Genomic DNA, 14,379 nt, shown 5'->3' with positions numbered 1-14,379 from the left:
TTTTTTCTTCCAATTTCTCCCTCCAACTTAGAAGGGAAATGCAGTGGCAGTGCAGCTGTACAAAGATCATGCAGGGATGAAGCTGCTGTAAGTGATAAAGGAAGGCATTCCAGCTCTGTCTTATTGTGAAAATAATTCATGGTCTTGGGAGAAGTGGAGCTTCTTTGGGACCAGCAATTTATTTTTATTTTTTTTACATATCCAAGCCTCCACTAAAATTAAGTGACTTCATACAGGAAACAAACAACATTTATTTAAATATCTACAGATACATAATGAAATGCTTAATTATTCATGTTGAGCAATTAGCGCTGAACGAGATCAAATTATGTAATTACGTTTTAAGCAACTCTTAAACATGTTTATTTAAAATGTTATTCAGTTTTAGGACAACTCAGGCAACACAATATAAATGCAATTATGTATGAACAGAATCTTTATGTGTTATGATATTCTCTTTCTGATCAGACCTGATATCCGTATCATGTAGGTTGCAAAATAGGGCTTTCACTTTGAAGTAGTATTTAAGGTCACCGTAACTGTGGTTACTGTATAACGTTATCATGTTGTTTTCAACAACAACAAAAATATGTAAATAGCTGAATACAGCTGCATTTGGTGAACTATCTCTAGTACTTCTATTTGCTAAACAACTTGGATATTCAATCTTGTGGATTTCGAGTATTCAAAACAATAAAAATCTCCATTCTTTAGACTTGAGCAATTTTCTTATTTGCTGTTGAACTACTGCAACTTGACACAGACAAATGCACTAACAAAATGATCTTTCCACAACATTGTACGAAAACACATTTCATCATCATTGCAACACTTTAGTCAAAATGGTATATGTGTGGTATATGTGAAAGAACAGACTGTGAAAGAACAGTTGTCTGTTCAGTCACAGTAATACAAGTAAGCAAAATACTCCACTTTCACAGAAATACTAGAGGCAGTGCACATTTGAATGTCAATGCTTAAAAGAGAATGTCTGAGCTCAAATAGTATCTATTCTCATCAATAGAATTGCTAGGCTCTTAAATGAGAACTAAAGACATAGTATGATAAAAGTAGCCTATAAATAGAACTGTCTTGCACAGTACTGTTGTTATCGGATCTGCTTTTGTAGCAATATTCTCATCTCACTCTATGACATTCAACAATTAACTTTTAACTTGACATTTGCCCTCAAATTGAAGCACCCCTACACATCATAGAATAGTCAATCCCATATTAAGTCAACAAAGGCAAACTGGTGTGTCCTTCGACAAACAGTTTAGCCATCAATAAAGCAGAGACGGTGTGTGTGTCTGAAAACAAGAGCCAATCGTTATTCCATTTCATTTGAATGAATCTGCGCGACCGAGGACTACACATAACACAAATAAATGGTATGAAACCAGGATATCTGGATACAAATGGATGTAATATGCTGAGTGAGGAAAGAATGAGTTATGTATGTATTTGTTAGGAAGATGGGAGATAGGGACGAATATCAAATAATTCCTTAATCCATCATAAAAGGGGGAAATGGCCCCGCGTGCACATTGCAGATTCGAGAAAAGTTCAACAGCCTTGCTAATGTCATATCCCCCCCCCCTCCATAAAATATATGGGCTTAGGCCGGTGGCGGGTGGGTGCACTCGAAAGCTTTTATCCCCGGTGACAAAATTATGGATGACAACGCATCACAAACGGCACTTATTTCATATACACGTGTCGTGGGAGGGGGGGGATGTAAAATATTGAAAGCGGCGCCAACGCCAGGCGGAACATTTACTTTTCGGAAATGAAAATTTAATGCCGCAATACTTGAGCACAATTTGGTTAACCTGGAGGAAGGGAGGGGCATGGAGGCATCAGAGGCAACATCGAATTCATCAGCTGGGTCTTTTTTACTGGGGCCGGTGTGTTACAAGCCTTCCTCTGAGGAAATACATCAGGCCTCCATGCCCCCTTGCTTTAAGAGGCTGTGACGGTGATGGAGCATTATTGGTTCTCATCTCACTTCTGCACCAGGGACATGTCTTAAAAGCATCTGGGGTTGAACAATGGGGCAGTACACAGGGCGTTCAGTCAACAACACCAGCAAACTCAAAGTTGACCAACACATTGTCATGTGCCGACGGTCAGGTTTGTGGAGCTAGGATTTGGAAGATTCATGGGAGGGGTTTGAAAAGGGTTTAAAACGAGTCTCATTTTTGGAAACTTGACAACACTGATTTACGGACTAAAAATCTTCACCTCAGTGAGAAGATGCACCATCTGCATCCTGTCTTAAAAAAAAACACTATTGGTTCAGTCACAGTCAAGAATGCCAGAAGTGAAATATGTGATGATGTGGTAGTTAGCAGCAGTTTGCAACTTACAACAACAACAACATGGTTGGCCTTGGGCTGGTGCATTATCTCAGGGAACATATCATTTCTTCAGCGCTCCGGCAACCATTTACCGCTAATCAATTGTGGTTCTTTCACTTGATGGACAGTCATTCCTAGCCGCCATCACCACCCCCAGATCGCAATTTTACCATCCCTGTCAAGCCTAATTAACAAGTCAGACGTGCAGTAGGGAACATTTTTGCAATTAACCTGCTAAGAAATAGTTGCAGGATGCTAATTGCCATGCTAGTTGCCATAGAGGCTCATTACCATATCGTATGTCTGAAAGAAACAATCATGGGATGTGTTTTCACCTAAACCGCAGAAATCCCACCCGTTCTGCACACCAGGGATGAGGGGAGGCGAGGTGTTTTATCATCAACACAAAAAAAAGAAATCTGTAACTTTTCCTAGCCTTACTGGTGAATATTTGAGTATGCCAAAAGAAAGAGGGCCAGAACCAGACTAATAAATAATTTAGAAACCAGCATAGTTTTTAGTACCAGTAATCATTTGCAACAGAAATAAACAAGTCCACACTGAAAGCACAGTGAAAACCCTGTGTACTGCTATAACTAATGGAACACATAGACCCAACAAGCCAATATGAACCAGGAAAACCACAGCTCATAACATGCCTTTAGGAGCATCAGAAATCATATAAGGGATTTCACCCGATAATGTTCACACTCTAGTCAATTTTCCAAACCACTGGTTCATAATGTCCATCTTAACATTTGTCAAAGAGACGCAAAATAGGTGGAAGCTCACCAGTGTGGTACAGTACTTGTTGTTAGGAACCAGTGACTGACTTAAGGAGTATAGTAGAGTAGTTTAACAAATCCCAAATGTCTTGTCATTGCTCAGAAATGTCATCCAGATATTGCATCTGTAATGGTTTGTGGTATCTGCCCTCATACAGTATGCACACAAAAGTGTAGCTATATGGCTAGAGCAGTTATACATGCAGCTCTCTCTACAAGTCTTCCTCCTGTTGCATTTGACACCACTCACATTAAGTGACTATGACTGACACCAAACTGCAAGGTTTTGACAGTTGAAACCATGAAACTTGCAGTAGTAGACTGAAATTTTGAACTAGATTACTCCAAAATAATTATTGTATACAGAAACTGCAGCAATATACTATGTTAAAATAGTTGTATTGTACAAGGGATGTAAATATATGTCTAATCTTCTCCCCTAGACTATTATTCTGGATATTATGAATATAAATATAACTGTAAGTAGTAGTAGCAGTAGTATTCTTGTTATTATTATCATCATATTATTATTATTATTATTTTGGTAGAGGTTGCACACACTTTATCTAATGAACATGCAGACAGATTTATTCATCTCATTAGCTCTCTATTTGATTGCCCTGAGAGGGAATGTCCCCTACAGGCTTAAGAAATGCTTACCTCCTGAATCTGAGTTGGCTGGTAAATCAAGTTAATGATTTCAATTGCCCTCACTTCGCTTTATTACAATCTAAGGCCCACAATTGATTCAGCCAAGCTTGAATGTACTGTATACAGAATGCCATTATGAATATGTATTTGGTAGAATGCAAACACATCATTTGCGCCGGTGGATTGAGGAAATAATACAGCAGTTACACTGCATACTGTACCTGTGGTGTGTGCCAGGAGAGCTATGGTCTACTTAACTTCGCCTTTCCCAAAAATAGAACTACGGTGAAGACTAAAAGCTTATTCTATGTGCTTCATGATATTAGATTCTGGACATATTTCTTTGCTCAAAATATTAACCTCTTGCTACATTGACTGGAGAAGACTATTTCAGCAACACCACTGTAATTAGCACATCAAAGTGAAAGTATCTAGGACAACGGCAAATATGCCCTAGGCTTGTAATTGTATAAAACTGCCAAGATTTTGTTCTAAAGCATGCAGGGAATCACCTTAATCCTCTTCCCTCCTCCAACCAAATGTTTCCCTCTTTTCCCTTCTAGGCGAGTAAAGAAAGGTATCAGGGAACTTGACAGAACATATATTTAAATCTCCATCCATTAATAATAAAACATTAACATTAATAGTAACATAATATTGTGTATAGAGTTCATGACAAAATCTGAAATACTCTGATTTCAAAAGTTGTTTCTCCCAAAAGAGAAATTACTGTCTTGTCATTAAACCAGAAAAACACAATGGAATTAAATTACACCCAGTTCTAAATTGGCCTCCCAAGAAAGTAAATGCCATTTTATAGGAACAAAGAACACCATTTTGTCAATTTGCTCTCCATTTGAAATGGTACGGTAAAGGAACGGTAGATAAAAAAATACAATAAAATAAGTTAGATCACTTAGAAAGTTTTTGAACTTCTATTTTCGTTTTCTTAGCCAATTAACAGTTCCCTTCAAATCTGGAAAACAAACACTTAGAGTAAAACAACAGAATTATACATTCACTCGATCTACTCAGCTTAATGTTTTCCGACGAATCTTCCTCACACGAGTCACAGACACACACAACCTTACACACCACACACATACAGGCTTACACACACACACACAAACACACACACACACACACACACACACACGCACACACACACACACACACAGCGTCACACATAAATGCCTCTTCTCTTTTTCTCCTGTTGCAGTCCCAATAAACATGGTTTACATGGTTACCAAGCAAACACTTCACACTAAATGTATCTCCTCAAACTAGAAAGACCCCCCATTTTAAGATTACAATTACAGTTTATGAATTTGTTAACATTTCTCATAAAAGTTGTTTTTATTTTCATATACTGCTTATTATATTCCATACATCACAAACACAAGTGATGTATGCACACTAGTATGAACTACATATTTATAAAAAAAATCTTAAAGAATGTCTAGTCATGTGTAGGTGAATTTTATATTACACCAACCAGCTTCTTCTGCCTATGGCATCCCTTTAACACACAAGACAGCATTTCACGGACACAAAGTATTCCCCTCACAGATATTTTCCATATCAACAGATTTATAGCATTCACCACTGCCTTTCTCCATGATGAGTAACCAGCCAATCCTAGTGGGCTTAAAAAAATAACGACCAATCAGAGTTAACAATCCAAGCCCTCCTGAAACCTCTAAAAAGCAGAACTTGCGCATGTCCTGCACTAAATGTGATTTACAACATATAAAAGGAATACAAGAAAATAAACGTACAATAAAAACTATGATAGGACTCTCCAGACTCTAAAGTAATAAGGCAATATGATGACAAGACTGTAGGGATACTGTACAAAGCATAAATTATCTTCTTTGACTTCAAGCTGCCAAACACCACTTGAAAAAATGGTTTACTAATGCTTTGTCTAAGTGGAATATAATAAGGCAATATTGTTAACAAGACTAGGCTACACGAGTCAACAATAATTTCAATAATTTGCTACAAGAGACTTTGTAAAACTCTGATTAAACCAATTGAATTAGTAATACACAGAAATATATAAAAAAAATATGAATGGTAATGTGTGTATTTCTGTGTGTGTTTCTGTGTGTGTTTCTCTGTGTGTGTGTGTGTGTGTGCGTGTGTGTGTGTGTGTGTGTGTGTGTGTGTGTGTGTGTGTGTGTGTGTGTGTGTGTGTGTGTGTGTGTGTGAATGTGTTGAGAAGATTTCAGCATAAATCCATGTCCACACTGTACAAGTTCAGACACTCAACAATTCTCAAAAATTGCTACAAATGTATGCTGTATAAAATTACAAATGTCTCTTTTAGTTGATTGTCTCTCTCTGTGTCTCTCATAATGTTAGTGGTCTCTTCATTTAAAGTTATGGCGTTCCACCAGTCACTTTATAACCAAATTTCCCTATGCCCTGCTAATGTTTTAACTTGTTGGTCACCAGTTTATTACTGATGCCTCAGTGTCATTTTTTCTGAAACCCCATCGTCTCCTTTTAATGGTGACCCTATAGTGTGTATCTCATTCAGGTATTGTCAAACTGCTCTTCAACTATGGTCTATGTGTTTCCTCTTTTTCTTTTCTCAAATCATTGATTCAAATAAGTAAACACTGGTTATATTACTGCTGAATAATTCATCTAGGCTTTAGGCTACTGGGCCTATATGAACATAGCCTATATTAACTAAAATGGTATATGCTCAATGACATAGCCTACTGCAGCCTATGTAGTTTGTTCTTAATGAGGCGCAATGCTTTTGTCGCGTAACCTAGCTATAGATATTAATCACTACTGGTTTAAACATACGTTTAGTGGTCAATGATTTGTGTGTTTTTGTTGTTGTTTTTACATTAACATTAATTCCACCATAGCTGTCTCGATGTTATCTTTGTATTATAGTAGAATCCTATTCTGCATGCATGTCTACTGCTCGGACACGGATCATCAGTTAGCTCAAGTCAAAACAGAGATAGGTGTTGAGGCACACTGGTCGCCGGAGCGAGTGCATGCTGTGTTCGCCTCCCCCAACTCAACGACGAATTGTGTGGATAGAAATGTGTGTTGTTGGTTACCACATCTGTGCGTTGTAGGCTATAGCCTAGGCAACTATACATAAAAATACAAATTGGAGCACAAACATGGCGGTAGATGATGGGCTAACCTAGAGAAAATCTCGTTGAAATAAACGATGCAGTTGACAATGACTTCACAACTAAGTATAAAATATTGCTATTTTGGCTCACCCGTTTTCTCTTTGATTTCGCAGAGAACGCTGAAGAGCGCTGGTTTCATTCTGTGACAGTTCAATCCATGTTTCCTATGTCAATAAGGACAATAAAAAAATATTAGTTAGTAACAATAATAGAGTTATACAATTTGTTGTTGAATAATGGGAGACCCTCAACAATTAACTTGTTTTACTTTGTATTTTTTAGGCGGGAATTAAGGTTTGCCCTATTCTAACACAACACAAGTCAATACATATTGCTTTTTTAAGTTTTAAATTTCATCAGATCAGTTACAATGGTGCAATTGAGGCTGAACACTTAAACCAATTGCATGATCAAATAAATGTATTAATTATTGAACATCACCAGGCTATCATACCATGACAATAAAGCATTTCCATTAATTACTCATTAATTTAAAAAAATAACTAGCCTAATCGTTTGTTTTTGAAATATCTATCTGGCCAATTTTTATCTTTGATTAAAAGAGACCAACTTTGCTTGCGCTTCATCCAGACTTTGGTCAGTAATTGTCATGATTTGATGAAGAATGTCCCCAATGTCTTGCTTTCTTCCATCCCCATCGGTACCCTCGTGTCCGTGAGGCGGCGGTAGTCCCATGCCTCCTTGTACCGGATGACCAGCTAGTGTCACGCCGCTGAGTGCCTGCATTATCCGGGCTTGTTCCTCCATATCTACCGCAACTCAATCAATGCGCTTCTTTTCTGACCAAGCACAGAAAAAAGCGAATATATCGTGGATAGTCTCAATCACAGGCGTAACGTAGTCCAGTCGAGAACAGATACGAGATCAATACACTGGAATAGGAGGCTATTTTAGCTGTAACCTGTACAATTGTAATCTGATTATTTTTCGCTTGCACTTTTCAACTCACAGGTTATGCATGCGACTCAACGATCATCTGCAATATTAATAAAGTAGCAGAGAAAAGCGAAGAAACAGGGTGGGTATAATTCATTCGCTGGTGTCCGAATCAATGTCTTCCAGATTACTGTAATTTCCACCGTGCGTTCTGTTTTGGCTTCATCCTCGTTCAGCTCTTCAAACTTCAAACGTCAAACTTCCAAGATTCCAATGAACCAACAATCCAAGCGCGACTCCAGAGCAAACCAAATATGAAGGCTACGCGAGGACGTCAATGAAAGGAAAGTTGTAAACTGCAGTTTCTTTCTCTAATTGCTATGCAATACCTGCAGCAATAGTGAAGATACGGATACTGATGAGGAGAATATCCAACTGTTTGGTCACTTTTCAAAGTTCTACGTTTACACAAAAAATGTAAGATGTAGGCTATTCTTAGGCTACGCTTCAAAAACGGTGCGTAATATGTATACAGTAAAACTGATTAGTATTCAATTGCATGACGGCTTTCGATGGTTAGCTAGCGATTGACAAGGTGCCACTCGACCAGCAAGGACGTGATAGACTGAAAGCTGGAGTGAGGAGCACAAAAAATAGAAGATCTGTGGACATTTATGCTCCACCCCTTTCGAGGTTGCACGCTTTTGCCACTACATGCCTTCAACTAAAATACATAATTATTACGACGAGAGATGCCGCCAATAAGATCACATATTTTTGTGTAAGCATGACAATAACTAGCCTGTACTTTTCTAATTGCAAAGGATTATGCACAAAAGGTATAGTCACTGGTGCCGTAAAATATATTTGGAGATGGACGCACATGAGAAAAAGATCTGGACGGACAATGAATAATAGGATAGCATATGTGCTTGGTAAGGTGCGCCGAATTATACTGAATTCTTTGCTCACAGGACCACAGTGCCTATTCTTGGTGAGTGTGGAGAACGGGTGCGTGAGGTATCGAATCCTTAAGCGACAGACGGTCAAATATGCTAATGATACAATTCAGAAATAGTGTCCCACCCGTGATATAGGCTACATGTATAGCTATAGACATACTTTCCATGGTGATTGTGGATATTTGCGGATTATTTGCATGGTCCTCCTTTTGGGTTGCTATGACACCACCATGAAGTTATTGGATGCCTAAGCAGACACAAATACACTTATTTTGTCCTGCAATTAAATATGGTACCGGCTTAGATATCTTTACGTTAAATCAAACATAAGGGTTAGTTGACTTGAAATCATATTTTTAGTCAAATCTAATCAATGGGTTAGGATATATATATATTGTTTTTTTAACAGATATTGCCAATAAATCGTAAACCCGGTCAATGGTATTTTGTTCAGGGTTTGTCCCAAAAATTATCCCATGTAGCCAACACTACCACTAGATCTGGGAGACTAGAATAGTTTATAGTGAGATAAACATTTATAGTGCAGTATGACACTATACTGTGTGAAGTAAGTATTATTTTCTGTCACTCTGCAGATATTACAAAAAAATCTTCTAATTTCTATAAATAATTATTTTACAGTTCTGCAATGCAGATTTACAGTTGTGTTTTGATAGTTGTTTGAAAGATGCAACATCACATCAAGACGGTACCAGTGATGCAGAAGGACATATTTTGTTTCAGTTGGTCACATTATTTTGTGTTCACGCTGAACACAATGGTAAGATATCTTCCTTTAAGAACAATGGCTGACAAGTCAACCACACATAAGACTGTAGTAACAACAACATAATTGGACATTTAATATTCAGTAAATATTTATGTAGCAGAAATAAAAAACTGTTTCTCGTGAGCTTGTCTTAACCTTCTAGTATGTGTAAGTATTCATTGTTCTTCATTGCCATAGTTTTAAACTAGACATTTCCTGAAAAACAAACAAACCCTTTGTCAAGAAACCCTGTATAGGAACTGTTGTAGAGGTGGGGCAGGACAACAAATGTTTTTCTTTCATGTTTTCCTTATTTTCTGTTATTTTCCCCCTGAGTTATATGATGACACTTGCTTTTTGCTTGACCTTGAAGTACCAGCACATCACCACTCCCTGGAGTTGAGGAGCAAGAGGAGCTCCTGAAATGGATGTAGCATTTATCACTGAAATATGCTCCTGTCAAAGCATACTAGTCTACACAAACCCAATGTGAGATCACAGGTGTAGAGTACCAGTTAGGGGACTGTGTTAGAGTCTGTGTATGATTAACACATGACAGTAGTGACTTTATCTACTGTTTTCTCCATTCCAACTCTTCAGGAACCCAACATCCACTGCGTGCAAATTTACCAAATGTGTTGTTTATTTTACAGACTGAGAGACAAGACACATACTCACGCCTACGCCTGCTCTCTCTCTCTCTCTCTCTCTCTCTCTCTCTCTCTCTCTCTCTCTCTCTCGCTCATACAGAACATGTCAGTTATTTTACTTGTCAGTATTTTCCTTTTAAACTTGTTAAACCCAGCTATACACAAGTTGATAAATAGTCCACAAACTAAGCACGTGATTGTAATTCATGTTTCAAATCAAATAAAGGCTGTTACAAATTATGAATGAAAATATAGTATGTGCAATACATTACATACCTGTTCATTTGTTCAGGTGATATCAGTTCACACACTTGAATGTAATAGGTTCAGCAGAACGTCTGTCTTGTTCTGAAAGGGGCGTTTAGATACTTCACTTCCTGTGTACAGGAACTGCATATGGCAAGGGAGGTAAAACATTGTCATAGAGTTAATTGTGATTTTCTAACTGATTATAGTGTTTAGTGCGCCGTTATTGAAATGAGACAGTATTATTGGAAGTATGCACAAATGATACGGTATATCCTGGATAATCCCTTATTTCAAACAAGGCATGCATAACGGTACGTTTGATTTTTCTTTCTGAAGAGCTAGCTAGCTAGCAAGCCAACCAACCAGCTTGGCATTAGCCTGGCTAACAAGGCCTGCGCTAGCTAGCTAGTTTGCTAATCCATACATCTCCGTATTGGAAACTGAATGAGAATATGTAAAGACAACATCAGCTAACGTGAAATATGCTCAACAAGATATCCTTGTGATCAAGGAATTTAATTTTAGAAATGTACACTCGGCCAAACAAGTCCCATGACATTGTCAATCACTGCTAGCTGGATACTGTAGCTTTCAATACCAGGCAGCACAAAACACAGCGGCTTGCGCGCACTACAATCCCAAGTAGCCAAGTGTCTCAACCAGAAAACTAGCTGTTAGCCTGTGAACTGGTTGGCCAACTATCCCTGACAAAGTAAACGTTTTATACGGTCTTTGGGTTTTGCATGTTGAATTCGAATCTTGATTTTCAGTGACGGGAAAGACAACATTGAAAGGCGCGAGCTTGCTAGCAAGAATCTAGCGAGATACTACTAGCTTGCAACAGCCAGAGCGAACGCGAGATAACTTGACAGCATACATCACATTCAAGATGACACTAAGCGTTTCAATTTGTGTTATAGAATGTTTTTCCTCGTTTGTAACACCTGTATTTGGTTCATGTTGATAATGTCAACAATGTGCAACTTTTGTTGTGAATAACCGGGTCGTGTAACAGGTTTTAGCTTTAAGCCCTCGTATTGGATCATTTCAAATGTCAAAACATATTTTGTTTACGGAAGTGATTGCCTTTCACATTCTTCGACCAGAAGTGTAGAGCTAAGGCGTTTACCCCAGATCCACTCTGGTTTACCCTACGATATGGTCGTTTTCCCTGTTGCGTCTAACGTCAGCTGGTGAAGCCCAAACTTGATCATAAAACAATTATACATTCCTGCTCATTCTTTCAATTGAAGTAACATTTTGATTGATGTGATAATATTGAAATGACCTGAATTAACTGATGGTGACAATTATTAGGCTACCGCTGTGCAAGTATGTGTTAAGTAACACAAGTAAGTTATCTCTGAAGGCTGTCGTCACATGAAGAATAATATTAAGCAATATCTAGCGTTATATGAAAGATTTTAGCCTTTAACTATCCTGGGATGTTAAGTCCTCGGTCGTCTTTCTCTTGACAGCTTTGCTGCATGATGACTGTTTATCAAAACAATCTATACCCAGCTGTCCAAATAAAGATGGTGATAAAAATGGAGATGCTCTCAGGTTGAACACACACACACACACACACTAACGAGGAAAAAAATATCAGCTAATGCAAAGCTGCCTGTGCTTGTCTGTCTTATGAGAGTGGAGTTTGCAAATGACACCACTTTGTCACTTTGTTGCTTACGCTGATGTAATGTTTCCGTGGTGACAGCTGAAGGGACTCACAGGTGCCTCGGATATGTTGTCATACTTCATCAAAGCAACCTTCAGCAAAGCCATAATAAGCTATTACACTGTCATTATGCAATTAGCATTCAATCATACTTAAAATATTTGGATTTTTCTCCATTAGTAACGTTTTGGGGAATAACAATATTTAAATTGGTTGCATTTAAAGCTTGCAGTTTGCTGTTATAAAAAACTATCGTTAGAAAGTGGGGAAAGTCTAAGTTAGCCAGCCACAGTATGTCTACAATCATCACAAAAGTAAAAGACCATACACGTTGGTTGATATTCTGAAACTGACCACTAGACTAATATTGCTATTTGGAGTCCTCTGACATTGGAGTGATTTTTTTTTTTAATGTATGACAATCTTTTGATGTGAAGAGTTTCAGCCTTCAACTAATGAATATCTTCTAACTGCCAAACTCCCTGCAGGCCGACACACATGTCCAACAATGGAGAGGAGAAAATAACCCCGAAGAGAAGGAGAAAGAAAAAAAGACTTCTCCGCTGTACCAGTCACAGGCCCACAGAGTGATTCAACACCTTTAGACGGAGACCGAAAGGAACAGAGAGACAGAGGGGGAGAGACGGCAGGAGGGAGGGAGTGAGGTGGTGGTGGTGGTGTTGGTGGTGGTGGTGGTGGTGGTGGTGGAGGAGGAGGAGGAAGAGAGGGAAGAAGGTGAAAGGGAGGAGGACACAAAGCATAGGACGGAAAACGGGTACTCCAAAGAATGGCTTTCTTGGACAACCCAGCCATTATATTGGCCCACATTCGACAGTCCCATGTGACTAGCGACGACACAGGCATGTGTGAGATGGTGCTAATCGACCACGACGTAGACTTGGAGAAGTGCCAACTGGCCTCAGTGCCCGGCAGCAGTGGCGGGTCGCTGGGGTCGGGCTTCCTGGGCGAGGGAGGTAGTGGCGGAGGGGAAAGCCAAGGCTGTGACCTCTCCCAGTCCATGGACATAACCTCCAGCTGGGACTTTGGCATTCGCCGGCGGTCCAACACAGGTAAATCTACACAGGGGTTAGTTGCTTGCCACCTAGCATTTTGGGCATATATTAAGTGTGTCTGTGTATAGAACCATTGATTTAGAACCAGTTTTTAGTTTTAACATAATTAAGATGTTGGCTAGCAGGGGTTTTAAGTTGTTAAACTATATTCATGATGCTACGCTGAGACACTTTTTATTGGCTGTGGTCAACCTTGGTGGAAGATCGACCATCTAGAAAGTGTGCTAGCTGTGTTTTGGGGGCTGTTTGTGGTTGTTGTGTGGGTTCCCGATCAGTGTTCCTAATCATCTCTCAGGCACTGTTTTTTTGCTGTTGGAATATCCATCAATGCAACAGGTTTCAGCCAAACAGGAAGTGAAAGCGTCCAAAAGCAGGGTTGGGGTCAATGCTCCTTCCGTTCAAAGAGTTCATGTTGAAAGTTAGTTAATGGCTGATTTGTAATTGACCTACTAAATTGGTTAAAATCAAATTGACCTCAGTCCTGCCTCTACGTCTGTGTTTGAAAATCACAAGGTCCTAAACTGAATAAGTTCAGTAGTATTTTATAGTTTAAGCCCAATTAAATGAAATCCAGACCAAATGTGTAACTGCAATAAGGTTTCTGATTTGTTGGGAATTATTTTTGCCTCTCCTATTGAACCAATAAAGCACTTACCAGACATACATGTTTATCAAAGCTTGCCACACCACAGTAATAAGTGAGTGGGATGTGTTACGGTGAACTCTGAAGTCTGTGGTAGTGAAATGGGTGACAGAAGCTGCTCCACTGAAGTGCACTCCACTCATTACTTGTAGTTTGATTTTCAGAGATGGACGTTCTTTCTTTCACTTTCTGTATTAACTGTCCGCCCCACCATATAGTCCAGGGCTGCATTTTTATCAGGCCGGTGGATGATTTCTTAATCCATTTCAGTTTGTCAATTTGATTCAGTGGCTGAATTAAGGAGAGGTGCATGATCAATCAACTACGGGTGCAAGCTAATTTCTAAGGTGAAGCATTCCATTCTGACAGGAATAAAGTGGTGGAAAGGCTACGCTTGGATGGATATCTATGTAGCCTACCCGATGTGATGATGCTTTATTTGAGAACTCGACCATTTGGCTTTTCTGTATCTTATGGTTTGGGGGTCTATAT

The 14,379-nt window shown here is 38.9% G+C and overlaps 2 protein-coding genes across 10 annotated transcripts in view; one reads left to right on the top strand and one right to left on the bottom strand.

The window, feature by feature from the left end:
- The window catches only part of LOC146220697 (pre-B-cell leukemia transcription factor 3), a 46,235-nt gene extending 37,775 nt beyond the window's left edge, over positions 1-8,460 (bottom strand). For all 7 annotated transcript variants that reach the window (XM_084693929.1, XM_084693933.1, XM_084693931.1 and 4 more), the window contains exons 1-2: positions 7,538-8,460; positions 7,057-7,130 (exon numbers count right to left, since the gene is read on the bottom strand). In XM_084693929.1, the coding sequence (XP_084550055.1) occupies positions 7,057-7,130; positions 7,538-7,734 (271 nt within the window). In that variant the 5' untranslated portion in view covers positions 7,735-8,460. The remainder of the gene's footprint in view (positions 1-7,056; positions 7,131-7,537) is intronic.
- Positions 8,461-12,885: 4,425 nt separating this feature from the next.
- The window catches only part of mapkap1 (MAPK associated protein 1), a 38,586-nt gene continuing 37,092 nt past the window's right edge, over positions 12,886-14,379 (top strand). For all 3 annotated transcript variants that reach the window (XM_084694104.1, XM_084694103.1, XM_084694105.1), the window contains exon 1: positions 12,886-13,241. In XM_084694104.1, coding sequence (XP_084550230.1) covers positions 12,959-13,241 — 283 coding nt within the window. In that variant the 5' untranslated portion in view covers positions 12,886-12,958. The remainder of the gene's footprint in view (positions 13,242-14,379) is intronic.

The sequence above is a fragment of the Hypomesus nipponensis genome, chromosome 27, assembly GCF_054491055.1.
Source record: "Hypomesus nipponensis isolate SF chromosome 27, ASM5449105v1, whole genome shotgun sequence".
Lineage (NCBI taxonomy): Eukaryota > Metazoa > Chordata > Actinopteri > Osmeriformes > Osmeridae > Hypomesus > Hypomesus nipponensis.
Note: the sequence above shows the minus strand (reverse complement) of the source record. Positions and strands in the feature narration are given on the sequence as shown.